The sequence below is a fragment of the Typopeltis vanoorti genome, chromosome 20, assembly GCF_054136105.1.
Source record: "Typopeltis vanoorti isolate ZY-2024b chromosome 20, IOZ_Tvanoo_1.0, whole genome shotgun sequence".
Classification (NCBI taxonomy): Eukaryota; Metazoa; Arthropoda; class Arachnida; order Uropygi; family Thelyphonidae; genus Typopeltis; species Typopeltis vanoorti.
The window spans coordinates 72828896-72847024 of NC_143568.1; the positions used below are offsets into that span (position 1 = coordinate 72828896).

Below are 18129 nucleotides of genomic sequence, written 5' to 3' on the forward strand. Positions count from 1 at the left end.
CTTTTACAGCACTCTTTCCTTCATTTCTAAGCTTCTTCAACAACCTACAGAATATATACCACCTTCTTGATATTTATTTTCTATGTTTCTATTTGCCATGCAGCAAAGATTGCAAATACAACTCAAAAAATAATTGCAATGCTGAAACGAACTTGCACATATAAAGATAAGGATGTCATTTTGGTTCTTTACAAGGGCCTCGATAAGACCTCACTTGATATTGTGTATACAGGTCTGATCTCCTGGTTTCTGTTGTGATTCTGATCATGTTGGAGGCTTAATGGATTTTATTTTATTTTTTATTTTTTATTTTTGATGTGTTGTGATTCTCATACAGTGGTGAGAGTGCAAAGGAGGTTTTAAAAATGATATCAGGATTGTGGAATACTGACTATGAAGACAGATTGAGTATTTGTAGACTGCAGACACTAGCAAACAGGAGAAAGAGGGTGATATGATTGATACTTACAAACTTCTGAAAGGGTCATACAGATTTCAATTGATGAATTTTTTCATTTTATGGAGGGTGAGGTTTGAAGCTGTGAATTAATTCTACTAAGAAGGGGGGGGGGCATGGCCAGATTTTTCTCTCGTAGGGTGGTACATGATTGGAGTGGATTGCCACTGGATGTTGTGTGTGCAAGCAGTGTGAATGAATTCAAGAATAAGTATGATAGCTGGTGAGTATAGTATGTTGCCTCCCTCAATGAGTCCCTGACTCCTTGGAGGTCTCGCTTAATAATATTATTATTTAGGTTTTCAGTCCTGCAAAATGGGCACATCAGCCGCAGAACACATGATTAAAACCAAACTAGTATAAGGAATGAATGGGAAACGGTTAAGTGTAGATGGCAAGTTTGGCAGTGTAATGACCACTGACAAGGAGTCCTCAGATTCCAGATGGCATCTAATAATCAGGAGGGGTTTGAACAGATGTGAGTGGGCAAGAAAGCCAAGTTATTGGTTTAAAGAGCAAGGTGTTTTAAAGTTCCTGATGAGATTTATGCCAGTATACTCGAAAAACGTTTGAGAAGATTTGTGGAAGAAAAGCTCGGTGAAGAACAAGCTGGATTCACGCCAAATAGAGGCTGTCAGGATCAGATTTTCACTTTACAACAAATAGTTGAGAAATCATGGGAATATAACAAAGATCTGTATTTAAGTTTTGTACATGTGGAAAAAGCATATGACAAGCCGCCAAGAGAGAAGCTATGCAAAACGCTGCAGTTGTATGGTGTCAGTGGGGCATTATAATAAGCAATATTAGTCTCTGAGTTGTAAGTCAGCAGTTAAAAATGAAGGAAGTACAGGAAGATGGTTTAATATTAAATCTGGGGTGAGACAAGGATGTACATTATCCACTCTGTTATTCATTATCTATATGAATCATATTATGAAGTAAAGATTAGAAGTAGTATTAAATCTGATAACAAAATTAAGACACGTTAATGTCAGCTCTTTGCTTTATGTGAATGATGTTATACTTCTAAATAAATCCACTACAAGTCGGCAAGATTAGCTGACTAAATTGAATAACTGTTGTAATAGATATGGTATGGAGGTCAACAATAACAAGACAAAGACAATGAAAATAGGCAGAAGCATTGAAAATATTAACTGCATTGATGAATAGAGAACATGTAGAACAAGTAAAACATTTCAGCTACTTAGGCACGATTGTTAGTGAAGATGGTAAATTAAATATGGAAATAGACAACAGAATCAACAAAGCTGGTATGATTGGAAGTCAACTGAATAAATTTATATGGAATAAAAGAGAAATTAGTCAAAACACTAAATTAGCAGTGTACAAGACAGTGTTCAAACCAATTTTAACTTATGGATCTGAGAGCTGGGTCAGAAGTAAAACACTTGACCAAAGACTAGAGAAAGTAGATATGAGACTCCTGAGAAAAATTAGGGTATGGCATCAATGGCAATATCATTAAAAATGAGGATATTAGGAAAGAACTTGATATTGTCCGCATCCAGGAATGCATTAGCAGAGCTGATCTCAGATGGTGCGGTCACTAATGCAGAATGGGAGAAGAAAGGTTTAACTAAACAAGTGTTCTCTGACAGGTTGACAGGAAAAGATCCAGAGGAAGACCAAGATATAGGTGGATTGATGAGATAAAAAGTGCCTTAGAAGATAGAAATATAAGATCTGACAATGTTGGAGTCTTGACAGGTAACAGATTGATTTGGAGGAAAATTGTAGATAGGAAGTCAGTGGTGATGTAAATTTTTCATGTAGTACTATCATATCCTGTACACCCCTTGAAGGTACATGTCAGGAATTTGATGATGATGATTTTAAAATTTAGAAAGCAAGGATAGAATGAAAAATCTAACAATTTGGAAAAGGATATCTTACAGGAAGAGAAATAGATAAGGAATCTGGGAATAATGGACAAGCATCTAAAATTTAGATGATACACTGCTAAAAATCACATGATGAATATGATTGCGACATGTAAGTTGGTAAGCAACCATTACCAATATACATGTTTTTTGGAGTTATGCTAGAATCATCTGAGACTACGGAGCGAGTGCATTATCTCTGTTAATTGCATGTGTTCTGGCCAGTTTCTCCACTCTTTCACATTTCAATGAGGTGGTCATGAAGGTCATGAATATAAATCTTACTATGGATACAAATGCTTGTGAATGCCTTCAGGAAGTATAAGAGGTTCATCACATGGTGTAAAACCACCACTCTGCTTGCTTGTAGTTTAAAGTGGCTTGAAAAAGTTCTTTGGACCAGGGTTTCCAGTTTATCTAATCCTTAACCCCCACCCCACAACAGTGTTAATGGATGAACTGCTAAAAGAATGATTTTTTTTTTTTTTTTTGTTATATGATTAACTTTTAACTTTTTCCACTTTTACCTGAATCATCCTTGTATATTTGAATCTGCTATTCACATTTAAAAACTAGACAGAAATACTTGTTCCAAACTTTTTAACTAACATTTTTCTTTCAATGAATTATTCATTTTTATTGCATCACTACACTTCTGGACCAACTTACAGGGAATAAACCTGGACTGCACTATAACCCCACAGACTTATTCCAATCACTTCTTCATAGACATTCTGTTTCTGCTATGCCCCTATAGGTACATTTATGAATGCTGCCCTGCTTTACTGGCTTCCATTATTTCCATTCCGCTACTATCCTCTAAAAATATATGTAAACTAAAACTCATTCACAATTCAACTTCTAGCCAACTAAACCAATTTCTTATCTCTTTCATTCTAGCTACACTGAAAGTCATCATCTCATTATGGTTTTTCCAATTATTACAATCTTGAGACTTCTATGGCTTTGGTTTGAATCTTGTCTAGGATATGAAAAATCCTTGCAAGGTCTTTTCAGTTAAATTCATTCCAAAACAGACAAATTTACCTGAAAATGCATGTAACTGAGAGACAGCTATACAAATAGTTACATCCACTATAAAAGATAAAATTTGTATATATGGCTACTTGACTGAGGTCACTGAAAACATTAAGGAAAAGGTGATAAGTGGGAGAAATAAGTTCACATGACTAAAGCCTGAATGAGACAATACAAAATATACTGTCTATTTTCATTATCGATATGACATGTTTCATCCCAGTTACAAGGGATGTCTTTGGGTGTATTAGAAAAACAAAATATATAAAAAGGCAAACTTAAAAACAACAGAGAAACCATATAGTGTCAACATATTCAGCACTATATGTACTTCTTATTATTCAAAACTAGTTGTGTGCATGTGCTCACTAGGCATGCTTGTGGATCTTAGCTAATAACACACAAAAGAAGAAGAAGAGGGATGCTGAACTCATATTCAAATGTACAGTCTAATATGAACTTTGTGAACTCTCAGAATTTTCTTTGTTTTGTGGTAACAGCGGTTAAAAATTTTCACTACTATTCTAGACGTCTTTCAATTGAGGCATCATACAGGTTAGTTGAAGCTGACATGCTGATAGTGCTGTGGCCTCACATCTGTTATTCTATTCTGATATGTTCTTCAATGTTCTGTTTAATGGATTTCTCTGTCTATAGTAGGATTTTGCAGCTACACCAAAGGAGATAAATTGCAGGATATTTCAGAGGACTGCATTCAAGGTTAACAAATTGAAGTAAGGATTGCATTCTAAGGAAAAATGTTTTTATTTTTTCTTTTAATTTCCATGCACAGAATTCTGGCTAGTGCAATTGAAATAGAACAAATATGAGGAAGGGAAAATAAAACTTTTAGCTTTCTTGTTGTCACAACTGAACTGAGTTTACTGGCTGAAAGAGTTTAGAGATGTGTTAATTTATTATAAATGTTTATGCAAGAAGATATTTGTTAAGAATTGGAGTTCTATTGCAGGTGGCTCCCACAAACAAAAGGTTTATTTGTGAACTTATAGTGCATTTGTATTGTGAGTGAGTTAAGGATTTTTTTCCCTATTTTTATTGATTTTATATATTTTTTGGTAGTTTTATTTATTTTTTTTTACCAGATCAGGAAACCCTGCTCTATGACCAAACATGGAACTTTTTCAAAGCTACTAAATTTCATTGCTCGGTGGTCCTACATCGGCCGATGAAATTTATCTCCTACCTAAATGGGTTGGTTTTATGTATTCATGTATTTTTAAACATAACATAAGCAATTCCAGACAATCTGGCTTAATTTTAAATCCAAGAAAGAAACTCATTTATATGATGGATATTGAGGTGGTCTTAAAAAAAAAAAAATAATAATAAAAATAAAAGTAAAAACATCATCCATGACTCAACTAAGAAAACATCCTCAAAATACCTTTGTCACATCTTAGACTCGAGAGAATATTCTTCCAAGGTTTTTTCTCAAAAATGCCCATACAGAATTAAATCCACAGCTAGTTCTGAGTTCTATTTATATATGATATCATATTTGAAGAAATCTGATGTTATACAATGTTTAAAAAGGGCTAAGTGTTTTTTTCAGAGAACTTATCCTGTCTTGAAGTGATATGAAGAATTCAATTTACTGCAGGAAAAAGACAATTCAAGAAATTACTCTTTTAGTACATGGCTCAGAAGCCTATAATAACAAACTATGCATAAAAATTGTACCCATTTATAATTTTACTATCTTCCCACTTTTGGCATTCTCTACATCTCCTGCATTTGTAACCATGACACCATTTAGTAACTTTTTACCATGCTTGGTTTCAAAGACTTTCAGCAGTACAATGTCCATTATTATTACTGGATGATTTGAGTGAATAATACTTATTCATTGAGTTTCATACGTTATGCTCACCAGAAGTTTTAATCACTGAATGGTAAATTTTTTATATGATAACATCAACCTTAATTATAAACATGCCTTACTTTTTGCTGAAGTTCCAGAATTTCTTTTTCTCTCAATTCAGCTTTCAATTTGTATTCATCTTTTGCTGGAAATATACCAAATGAAACACAAATTTAGACTAAATCCTGTGTATAACATACAATTTATAGTTACCATCAGGCTATATCTAGAATAATGAAGATCAAAGAGAAAGCTGTTTTTTGGTGAACAAAAGCATGCAAAAACACACTGAGTAAAGAAACAGTCTTGGAAAATAACAGCATTAAGATAACTTATTACGCAGCTTGCATCAGTTACGCAAAAAGATATGATCCTGAAAATGAGACATTTTTTGCTTTTTATTCATGTCTGACCAAAGGTAAGTTCCAAACAGCTGTTATGAACTTGTCTCTATCTTAATGGAATGTATACAGCACTCAGAAAGCATTAACATAGGTTTAATACTTCCTATATTTTGACCTAGTCACTAGGACATCTTCGGGGATTACAAAAACAACTAATGTAACATGAACACAAATAATACTAAGCCCAACCACGTGGGTGACACTAAAGTCCTATCTAGGTGGAGTGCCCTCTAAGGGCGGTTGTAGGTGGCCTGGAATGTAAGGTGGGATCTCTGGCGATGAGTGTTTCCCAAATCTTCGGAAGCTTAATGCAACCGTATTTATTGAGATTTGGTTGATTTCTGAGAGCTGCTGCTGCTTCTAAGAATAGTCTCTCTTTCTTGAATTTGCTGTGGTGGAGCATGGTGATTTTCTTCCAAGAGACCCTGTGGGTGGTGTCCAAGACATGGTCAGCCAAGCCTGACTGACCATAGTTGTGTTTACAGATGTGAGACTTGTGTTCCTCCAGGCAGATGGATGCTGATCTGCCTGTCTGTCCAAAGTACGCCAGCTTACAGGAACAGGGTACTTTGTAAACTCCAGGCAGAGAGAGAGGAGGGAGCTGATCTTTAGTAGAACGGATAAGGGTAGCAAGTTTGCGGTGGGGCTTATATGCTGTGTGTAGGTTGTACTTTTTTAGAATCTTGGCTATTTTTTCGGATGTGCCATGGATGTAGGATATGGTGATGGTATTTTTAAACTCTTGTTGACAAGGACGGGGAATGGGGGCAGAACTGATTATTTTTGTTGACACCTTATCTCTCTTAGAAAACGTTTTTCCATCTGGCATCTTAGATATCTTTTCCTTTGTCATTAACTCTGGGTATTTTTCTTGGAAGAACAAAATCAACAAGCAGATAGAGGGAACTGCCATGGGTTCCTCCCTCTTGCGAATTTTTATATGGAAGATTTCGAAAAACGAGCCATAGACTCAGCCCCACTCAAACCTTCTATGTGGCTAAGATATGTAGATGATGTGTTCTCTATTTGGCCTCATGGCCCAGACACGTTAGACTCCTTCCTCAGTCATCTCAACAGCCTACATCCAAGAATCCAGTTTACTATGGAAAAGGAAAAGAACAATTGTTTACCCTTCCTAGACACCTTAGTTACACGCCTGCCTAATGGTACACTTACCTTCACTGTATACAGAAAACCCCCCCCCACACACACAGGCAGATACGTTCACAAACTCTCCCACCACCACCCCATTTCAACAATATGGCATTATTCAAACTCTTACCAAGAGAGCCCACAATCTTTGTTCCAGTGGAACTGCCTTCACTACTGAGCTTAACCACACGCACTTTCCTCTCCAATGGCTACAGCGATCACAGTATCAAAAATCAGTTCCACCCCCATTCCCTGTCCTTGTCAACAAGAGTTTAAAAATGCCATCACTATACCCTACATCCGTGGCACATCCAAAAAAATAGCCAAGATTCTAAAAAAGTACAACCTACACACACATATAAGCCCCACTGCAAACTTGCTACCCTTATCCGTTCTACTAAAGATCAGCTCCCTCCTCTCTCTCTGCCTGGAGTTTACAAAGTACCCTGTTCCTGTAAGCTGGCGTACTTTGGACAGACAGGCAGATCAGCATCCATCTGCCTGGAGGAACACAAGTCTCACATCTGTAAACACAACTATGGTCAGTCAGGCTTAGCTGACCATGTCTTGGACACCACCCACAGGGTCTCTTGGAAGAAAATCACCATGCTCCACTACAGCAAATTCAAGAAAGAGAGACTATTCTTAGAAGCAGCAGCAGCTCTCAGAAATCAACCAAATCTCAATAAATACGGTTGCATTAAGCTTCCGTAGATTTGGGAAACACTCATCGCCAGAGATCCCACCTTACATTCCAGGCCACCTACAACCGCCCTTAGAGGGCACTCCACCTAGATAGGACTTTAGTGTCACCCACGTGGTTGGGCTTAGTATTATTTGTGCTCATGTTACATTAGTTGTTTTTATAATCCCCGAAGATGTCCTAGTGACTAGGACGAAATACAGGAAATATTAAACCTATGTTAATTCTCTATGAGTGCTGTATACATTCCATTAAGCCTCCAACATGATGTCCTCACAGCACTTAAGCCTCTACACACGAACTTGTCTCTATATAGTATGATATAACATAAGCAATTTGTAGCAAACATAAGCAAGCTCCATAAGCTATCATAACGCTGTCACTTCAGTTTAACATAAATGTTAATTTGCTTATTAGGTTATTTATCGGTATTCAATAAATAATTAGTATAATTACCCATCTAAAGCCCCCTTTTTTTATAATTTATCAGTTAAGATTATACTTCATGGTCAATTAAAGGGTGAAGCTTGATAACTGGAAGGAGGCCATATGGCTTATGAAGAATGCCGAGAACCGAGTGAGGATTCTGATTTAATGTCCAATCTTCTTTTTATGATACTACTAGAAATCTGTCTATAAGCCCAGATTAATAAAATTATGCTGGGACTCAATCCAAAAGAACCAGCTGAAACCACATCTTTCAGTTGAAAGTTTATTTTTCACTAGGTTAGACTATAATAAATTTAGTTTAATCCTTTATCCCAGTGAGAGCAAACAAAGTTTGCACCTGAGCAAACAAAGTTTACATTATGGGAGATACTGGGATAGGAGTGTTGGTAGCTTGCTCCACCTTTGCTACGAGTTGCCTTGGTGTTGCACTACTTACCCAGGTAAGATAGTACAACACTATATTCAGTCCTGAAGATATTTTCAGGCGAAAACTTTGTTTGCTCTCACTGGGATAAAGGATTAAACTAATTTATTACTACATCTTTCAGTTATACAAAGTCCCAATTTTTGTCAGTGAACAAGAACAGCAAACAATGAAAATTCAGCTACTGGAATAACTAAACTGAAGCCAGGAACAATCAATGTGAGAAGGAATAATAATAATAATAATAATAATAATAAAGGAATCAGCAGAACAATTAAAGAAACATGATGATATAACTGGTGTTAATGAGAGTAAGAAGACAAAAATAGGTGAATTTTAACTAAATAACATTTATTTAGCAATATGGATCAGGGAAGGTAGGAGTAACTAGAATATTTGGCATTCGTTAATTTCCATTCGAAAGTTTGTTTAAATAGGATCATGTGGGAAAAAACCGGACAAAGACATTTGATCCTATGGAAGGAAATATGATTTTTTTTTTTTTGAGTCATTTGTAAAATCTTGTATGGAAAGAATTATGTACAAAATTCTTATATACTGATTTTACTCGAGAAAGAAAGTCAATACAAAATACAGGGTGGCCATAAAATAACTTTCTCTCTTTGGAGGCATCTGCAGCTAAAACCAATAAACAGAATGAGACCAAATTTTATATTGAGGCTTTTGAAGGCATGGGGAGATGATTTCCACGAAAAAAAGATTTAGTACCAAAAGTTGTCGATAGGGGAAATTTTGGTGCTGGCGAAGCTGAAAACAAACTGATAATTACATTAAAGGCAGATAAAATGGAATAATAACATTTCGACGGTGTAAGTGACAGCCGAATCACTCATTCCAGCTAGCTCCCAACTTGCATGTATTGAAAGAGAACATGAAACGGGCTGTTATGAACATCCAATCACTCCTTACGCTCAGCTGTAGAGCATGTCACACACTGGATGCAATTTGTTGTACACAAGAAAGGTCAGCACACTGAAAATCGTGTATGTGGTCCAGGGGACCCTGATTCTGATGAATAAAACATTATTTCCTTTGAGTTCAATCACTACATTAATTTCTATGTCTCTCGCAAGTTGTTTTAGTTTAATTATTATTATTCTTATTATCATTGTAACACGCCACATATCCAGCTGGAATGAGTGACATGGCTGTCGCTCACACCGTTGAAATGTTATTATTCAATTTTATCTGCCTTTAATGTAATTATCAGTTTGTTTTCAGCTCTGCCAGCGATAAAATTTCCCCTATCGGCGACTTTTGGTACTAAATCTTTTTTTCACGGAAATCATCTCCCCATGCCTTCAAAAGTCTCAATATAAAATTCGGTCTTATTCAGTTTATTGGTTTTATCTACAGATGCCTCCAAAGAGGGAAAGTTATTTTATGGTCACCCTGTACTTGTAGTTTAATTAATATTTTTTCATTAGTGTTTTATGTAATCTGGTAAAATATTAGAATGAATTGCTAAATTATTTGACCACCAATATTGTACAAACAAAGAGATAGCCCAGGATTAGAAGTGTAGACCTGAGGCTATTACCAGGTGCGAAGGTCAGCGAGTTACTGGGTTTTCCTGCCATGACTCAGCGATTTCGTAGGGGGAAAGGAACCCCTGGTGGAACATCTGGAGAACTCGATCTGAAGAAGTTCCAATAAAAGGTAGAATAAAAAGGAGACAGGCGCTCTGCTCCTGACTTGTTCCGGTGTCGCTTCGAAGAGGTCCCTGTGTCCAGCCGTTCCCAAGGATGGGGAAAGGATATCCCGCTAGCAGTATTTCGACAATGATAGGAGTTTTTTTTTAACAGTTCTGTTGGCCTAATTGAGAAGCCCCACTGCGAAGTTCTTTAAGCGATCTCCAAGAATGCTGTATTGTTGTTGCCGTGGAATAGTGTCTGTTTGCAGTTCTAACGGGAAAGAAGAAGGTTATGTTCATGATCTCTAGGATCTTGAATGCTGAACTGGCAGAGAAAAGTTTCAAGTAAGATTAATGTAGAACTGTTATGGATTGTGAATCTTAGAACAGGGATTGTTGATTATATAGCAACTAGTATAATGTAGAGTTGTGAAGTCAGAAAATCATACTTCTAAATTATTGTGAGATTGTTATCTACAAAGTTATGAGCATTTGTCAATGTTAAGAGTTAATGTTGGAAGAGAGATTGAATGTGAAGCTTAGTTAAGCATAATTCTGTTAATGAGCTGAGTTGAGTGTGTGAAACTAACCACGTGTCTGACGTATATGAGAGCATAAATATTTGTCTTTAAGCTATAGGCTAGAAATGCTGATTTAAGTGATTTGAGAACCAGACATGTGCATTGCATTGTTACTTAGCAGAGTTGATAAGAGCCAGATAAATTTTGATATGTTTAGGATCCTATTTCTGTTATTTTGTAATTACCATGTCTTAATATGAATAAATTGTTTTGTTTGTTAATAACTTGCCTGATTTCGACTTACCAATGCACTTCTCATAAAAATATAGAACCTGTGTGTCCTTAAAGTTAGCCACGACTGACTAATTTTAAGTATCAAATGTTGCTTGAATTAGGATTGAATATTAGAGATAATTCCGTGTTCCACTGAGCATTTCCCTTACATATATAGGAAAGACAAACAATTCCTTTGCGTGATCTTTAATGGCGCAGCTGTTATACATATAAATTTTTAAAAATCAGTGTAAGAGAAAGCCAGCTAGTTAGACAAAGCAATTGGTTCCAGTCAAAGGCAATTCCTGAATCTATACTCCACACATGTGAAAGTAGCATAGTTATGACCTTGAGATGAGGGGGGGGGAAGAAATTGTAGACTAAAGGATTAAAAGTGATAAGACTAGCTCTCAAGCAACGATTCCAAATTACAACTCGGAGTTATGCCTGACAAGAAATTCAGAAGTTAAGATAAGAAATAATATTGAATATATTTCGAATCAAGTATACAATAAAAAAATTAAAGAACATAAAAATCTAAATATCATTACTTTTTTTACACATTAGAGAGGCCAAATGACAAAGAAAAAACTGGTTCTTGTTGGAAAACTGAACTGCAGTTCAGATATATAAAAACATTTTGAGAAAATTTGAAAAGGCATGGTTAATAATAAATACAAATATCCAGTGAACTTCTACTCAGGAGACAGGCTAGTCATTACTAACACCATGTTCAACATAAGAAGGTGCTTAACAGTGGCGGCTGGTGAAAAGTTTAAGTGGGGGTGCTGCATATACAAAAAAACCCTTTTTTTTTCCTAATCAGTAACGAATTTATTAATAAATAAATTTACATATTAAGAATTGCTTTATTAAAAATATTTCATCCTCACCACGAACAAATACCAAGAATAAAAGTTTCGTATCAATAGCAATGACAAGTGCAAATGAATATTGGCGTTAGATCGCAGTGCATTTGTTTCGTGTAACAATAATTGAAAAAATATAATTCTTTTCATATTTTCAACAGTGACACTCATCATAATTCAGCCTTGTATCTATAATAAATAAATAATTATATGTTATTTTAACAAAATAAAATAAGATTTACAAAAAAATAGTTCACCACGAACACATGCCAATAATAAACGTTTCATATCTCACAGAAAGAACGAGCGCAGGCATAAGATATGCTGCCCAAGCGGCAGTGTATCTAATGACGTAACGTGCAACTACAAGGCAAACGAATATCAGCGTTAGATCGCTGTGCATTTGTTTCGTGTAACGATAATTGAAAAAATATTATTCTTTTCATATTTTCAACAGTGACACTCATCATAATTCAGCCTTGTATATATAATAAATAAATAATTTTATGTTATTTTAACAAAATAAAATAAGATTTACAAAAAATAGTTCACCACGCACACGCACCAATAATAAACGTTTCATATCTCACAGAAATAAGGCACATGCGCATACTAAAAATACACTGCCGTTTGAGCAGTTACAGTTGGGAATGATGTAATGTGCAATGACAAGAGCAAAACTAGTGGTGTTAGATCGCAGTGCATTTGTTTCGTAATCTAAAGTGTTAATCAAACAATTCCAATTATTAACTATTCAATCAATGTCAAAACATAAGCTGTAACCTTTAACATGTTGTATTGCATTTATATAATGTTGTAAGCATTGTTATTATTTATAAACACAAACAAATTTTAATTTTTTCATATTTTCCTTGGGGTGCTGCAGTGTCGCAGTGCTTATGTATGGGCTGCCACTGGTGCTTAATCTCACATGTAGAAAATACATATAAAACTAAAAAAATTACTTCTGGATTGTGTTGTGTTTAGCAATGTTTTAAGATTGGTCCAGGAAATAAGGTTGCATAGGGGAAGGGGAGTCAAAATATAAAGCAGCAACTACCATCTAAGTGTTCAGCAAGATAAAAATGACTATCCCATCGCAAAGAAAATATGCACTAAAGTTTTGAAAAGAATTATGGGTAAACTACTCTCATCTGTAAACTCAAATGTACAAATATACAGTGGTATCAGTTGCTGGATGGGAAGCATTTAAAAAATACTTAAATAATGCAATATTAGAATGCGTCCCGAGAGTTTGAAGAATAAATAGGGTAGGAGTCAAATGAATATGTAATTATATAAAGCAAGAGATTCATAAGAAAAGGATGACGTGGAAGGAATACCATGTGCATAAGGATGATGTCTGTTATGAAAGTTACACGTAGCAGGCTAGAATAGTCGCAACTGTTATACGAAAAGCTAAGTCTGAGTACGAAAAGAAACTGGCTCTGCAAGCTAAAGACAACCCACAAAAATTCTATTGGCATGCTGCAAGTAAAAGAAGGAATGAATATGAAAGAATAACTGTTCTAAATGCAGATGGCATGAAGGTGATATATTCAGAAGAGGTTGTTGAACTAATCAATGATAATTTTTTTTTTTTTAAAGCTATCACATGGTGCAGGCAACATTGAACTAACTGCTACCTCTTCACTGGATAAAGAAACTCATGTGCATGTGAAGAGCAGGTATTAGAGCTGTTGCACAAACTAAACAATTCAGCAATAGGGAAATGTGATATCAGCATTTAAGTGATGCACTTAAAAAAGTGCATCACTTTTGTTTAATAAAAAGTCACATAAAACATTAAACATTTATTTAAAAAAAGTGTACAATACATTCAAAATTTGATACATTACATACCATACAAAATACGATTAAAAATACGAAGAAAATTAAAAATATAATTTTAATAATTAAAAAATCAAATTAATAAGAATACTTTTATTTTTTAATGTACAGCCTACACTACACAGTTGCACACTTTACAATCACAAAACCTTCGTCTATCAAAATACTAACAAGAACGAAGAATTCTGGCAGGGAACATTACTGTGAATCCAATTACCAGCTAGCACAGCCGACAACAACCTTGCACGAACGCCTATTGACGTCGCCACCTGCTATAACTATAGTGATCCGTGGCGAGAAAATCAGTGTCTTCTGAACACTCACGGCAAGCTAAAGAGCATAGCCGTCTGTCTAAAATAAACCACAGTAACATTCTCGATATGCCATTATCCTTTATCATTGTTGTATTATTACGAGAATTAAAACTATGTATTATAAACGCAGTTATGTGACATGTCGGGGCCCATGACAAAAGTTTTCTTTCTTTCTTTTTCGATGCTTCAGATGTCACCCCCCTTCTCGGTGGCCCTGTCAGCATGGGTGCGAAAAGTGTTCAGCTGAACTGGCTATTTGTTTGACCAGGCTATATATAATATGAGTTTCAGAACAGGGAACATTCTGCAGAAATGAAAAGAATGTATGGTAATTCCATAGCACAAGGGAGGTGCAAAGACCGACATATCCAACTATCAACCGATTAGTCTCAGGAGTGGTGGTGAAGATTTTGGAAAAATTGGTTAGGGTTTGTATTCAGAAATGAGTTGACATTGAATTTCTACTTTGCAATGAATAGCATGGGTTTACTAAGGGAAGGTTATGTTTTAGCAACATGCTCACATTCTATAAAAATGTTTCCCCTTGAACTAGACAAGGGGAATGGATACACCATGATACTTTTGGATTTTGCTAAGGCTTTTGACAGAATACAACATGGTAGACTGTTGCATAAATTGGAGAATATGGAATTGGAGTATAAAATATTAGCATGGTTAAGAGGGTGGCTGACTGACAGATATTAAAAAGTGGTATACGGGGGATGTGTGTGTGTCTGCAAGACTTAACTAGTGGTGTACCACAAGGATCAGTCCTTGGTCCACTGTTATTCAATCTGTACCATTAATGATATTGGGAAGAATTTGACAGGTGACATACAACTATTTGCAGAAGATGCAAAGATTGGTAGGGCAATCAGGAATTTACAGTACCTGCAGAATGATTTGAATAGACTGGATTGTGGATATCTAATTATGCCAAAATGTAAAGTCATACACTTTGGTGTGATTAGATATCCAATGTTGTATTATATTGGTGGGATTATGCTAGAAGAAACTGATCAGGCTATGCTTAGAGTGAGGAAGATGAAGTCATAGCATCCTCATGATTGTACTATAGTTCGCCCACAGTTTGTAGATCTCTGCTTGGCCACTTGCCAAGAATAGTTGATTCATGCTGAAGGGGAGAAAGAAATGAAGGACGTATGAATTGGTCATCAACACGTGAAATCATGTGCTTTATAGGTAAAGTTTTCCAACTGTTATACAAGAAACATAGTTAACTACAATGATCATAAAAGAAAAGTTAATTTTCCAACATGTAATAATAAACAATTCATCCCACAATATGGACTGATTACCCTATTATTGGAATGGATTCTCCTCCTGTTGATATGCACAGAAGTGTCTCGAATCTGTGGGCGTACTATACATAGGTAAACCACAATATCCAGATGTCAAATATTTTCAATTCAGATCACAGATTTTTTTTTAAAAAAAGTCATTTGAATTTGAAATGAAATTTTAAAACAAAAAGTATCAATTTCTTTTCATCCTGTACATTTTAGGACAACAGGAATGGCAGTGTGCAGTTTGCATTACAGCTATACGGACATCTTCAGAGTGTACAAACACTCTTTCTCTCTCTCACTCTCACACACACACACACAATACAAAAAGTAAATGAACTGTGTGGATATAAAACTAGTATTAATTAGGTCGGGAGCCCTCTGTGGGTATCTGTAGGAGGCCTAGGTTTTAGAGTAGGTTCTTGTATTCACATTTATTTAAATTAGGCTGATTTCTGAGGGTAGCCGCAGATTCCAAAAAACAGACTTGAAAACTGTTTAAGAGTGTTAAGGTATCATTCAAGAGAATGTTGGTAAATAGGGAGATGATGTCAAAGCTAACCAATATTGTATTATTTAATATTAGGTTTTATCAAGTGGAAGTTTTAAAATAAGTAGAATTTTCACATAGGATATGGTATGACCCAATGAGGGAGGTAAGAGAACTCACTAACTTTTTAGATAATTTATAGCATGGGAAATCAGTGGTAGCTACAATGGATCTTAAGGGAGATTTGGGTTTGTAGATTTTAGATAAACTGTATATCTGGGGGGGGGGAGAGCAAGAACTGAAAAGTTTAAGTTTTTGTTGTAAAACTGGGTGACTAGTAAAATACTTTTGAGTAGACTTTTTCATTTTTTAGTTTGAGTTTTAGTGGGATCATAATCTAATGGGATGTAGATAGAGCAGTCTCAAATAATAATATCTGTTTTATGATTGTCTTCAGTGGTGTTAAAGGACTATTGTGGCACTACCCTTATCTGCTCTACTATTATCTTTTCATAGCTGTTTAAGAACACTAAGTTGGCCACATGATCGATTTCTTTTTGGAAGTAAAGACTGAGAAAGGATATCAAGTCTGATGTTGTTAGCTATTTTGGGAGCCAGGTTCTGTGTTCTAAGTTGTACATCAAAACAAGTCTGGCACTTGTTTTGGTGCTACAGCAAAACTGCGGTTGAGGCTTAAGGCACTGATGGCAACTTCATTAAGCCTTTTTTGACAACAGGTTCACTATGGTATAAAGAGATTGAACGCGAGGCCAGGATTTAGAATTGCACAGGCTGTTGTACTTTCTGATGTGTCTTACTTTTATGAATTCTTTTCTGGGCAGAAGCTTCTGAAATGCCCGAGAGAATGGACCAAAGCTCAGGGTTGAGGATAGCTGAGAGGTCTGATTGTAATGAGGTGATGGCAGCATTAAAAGTGGTGAGATTGTCACATGTAGCAGTGATCCCACAGTAGAGCAAAATTGTCATGTTTGTATATACAATAGGTTGTTTAAGATTTGAACTTGATTTTTAGTTTGATGCAATTTGGTAATATTTTTATATCTGACATCTTTTAAGGAATGCCAACCAATTTAATTGCCTAAATAAACATAGTTTCATCTTGTCATATTGTCTTGCCTTGCATGCTATTTGTTTACCATGAATAAGCCCTAAAACACTGATTCTGTCAAAATAATTCTATATCCCTTGATTCCACAGGCCAGTCAACTGATCTAGAATGCAAAGGATCAACAATGACAATTTCATGTAAGTCCAATTTTAGTTTTAAATTTCACATTCATATATTACATTAACAAGAAAAGATAATGTATACATGGAGGAATTTTCTGTGTATTTTATTTGTGTGTGCCCATATGCGCGTGCTTGCATGCACACACAGATATATGAACCATTTCATACCTGTTTCAATCTTGTACAATTCATCTTGAAGTATTTCCATCTTTTGTTGGAGCTGCTGAAATCTTTTTCCAGTAGCAGTACTATAAAGTAAAAATTAGAATATTATTTTTGCTTATATGGTAACCAATAATTAGAAAAAATTAATTCTATTAAAAAATTAAAGAAAATGAATACCTAGTAATACAGTCTAAATACACAAAATATAATTACCATAAAATTTCCTGCAAATTTGATTAGGCAATTAACATGCTTCCATTACATAGTCATGACAATAATACCTATCCGTTGGATGGTAAGACAGGGATTTGAATTCATCAACAAGCAAGAAACATTTGTTTATAGGGCTTTTCAACTCTAGGCAGTCTGAATAATTGTACATACATGAAGATACCAGGTTTTTCTTCTTGGAAACTTTTTCTTTTCTTTTAAATACTGCAAGACAGACTGGAGAATATATGCAACTGACATACATGGCAGACTGTATATTCACAGAGTCATATAAGATAATATTCATCACACTATCAGAGCATTAATTAGGTTTCTATGAAGCCAAGTTACTTGGCTGTGACAGGCAAATGTAAGGGAAAAATAAGATGCACCAGTAAATGTATACAATCAAAAAATAAAGTTGTGATGGATTGAAAATATTTTTACTCCCTTTTTTGTATGTCATTTTATATTTTGATAGTCTTGAAAAACTACTACACAATGTAATAATGTACAAGATGTGTTAAGTTTGCACTGAGAAAATCTGATTCCTTCATAAGACAACTCCAGTCCTCACTCTCAAGATGACATTTCTATGAAAACTCTCAATGAGATCTGATGACTACAAACAAAACCAGTAGTTTTTTAAACTTCTTCCTTTTTATTTGTAGATGTTTTTTTTTTTTTTAAATTATACTATAAATGTTTCTCTAGAAAGTAAATCTATTATTTTTTAATAATAATCATACTACACAAGAAGTTGAAAAAAAAAAAAAAAAAAAAAATCAGCTAACGCCTTTTTATTCC

General features: G+C 35.1%; 1 protein-coding gene across 5 annotated transcripts in view; it reads right to left on the reverse strand.

Moving 5' to 3' along the window:
- LOC150095558 (protein Hook homolog 3-like) overlaps nucleotides 1-18129 on the reverse strand; it is a 236182-nt gene that overhangs the window by 125713 nt on the left and 92340 nt on the right. For all 5 annotated transcript variants that reach the window (XR_016550036.1, XR_016550035.1, XM_090409833.1 and 2 more), the window contains 2 exons: nucleotides 17116-17195; nucleotides 5365-5429 (listed from right to left, as the gene is read on the reverse strand). Coding sequence is in view for 3 of the 5 variants with exons in the window: in XM_090409833.1 (XP_090265959.1) it covers nucleotides 5365-5429; nucleotides 17116-17195 (145 nt within the window). In the remaining 2 variants the exon portion in view is untranslated. The remainder of the gene's footprint in view (nucleotides 1-5364; nucleotides 5430-17115; nucleotides 17196-18129) is intronic.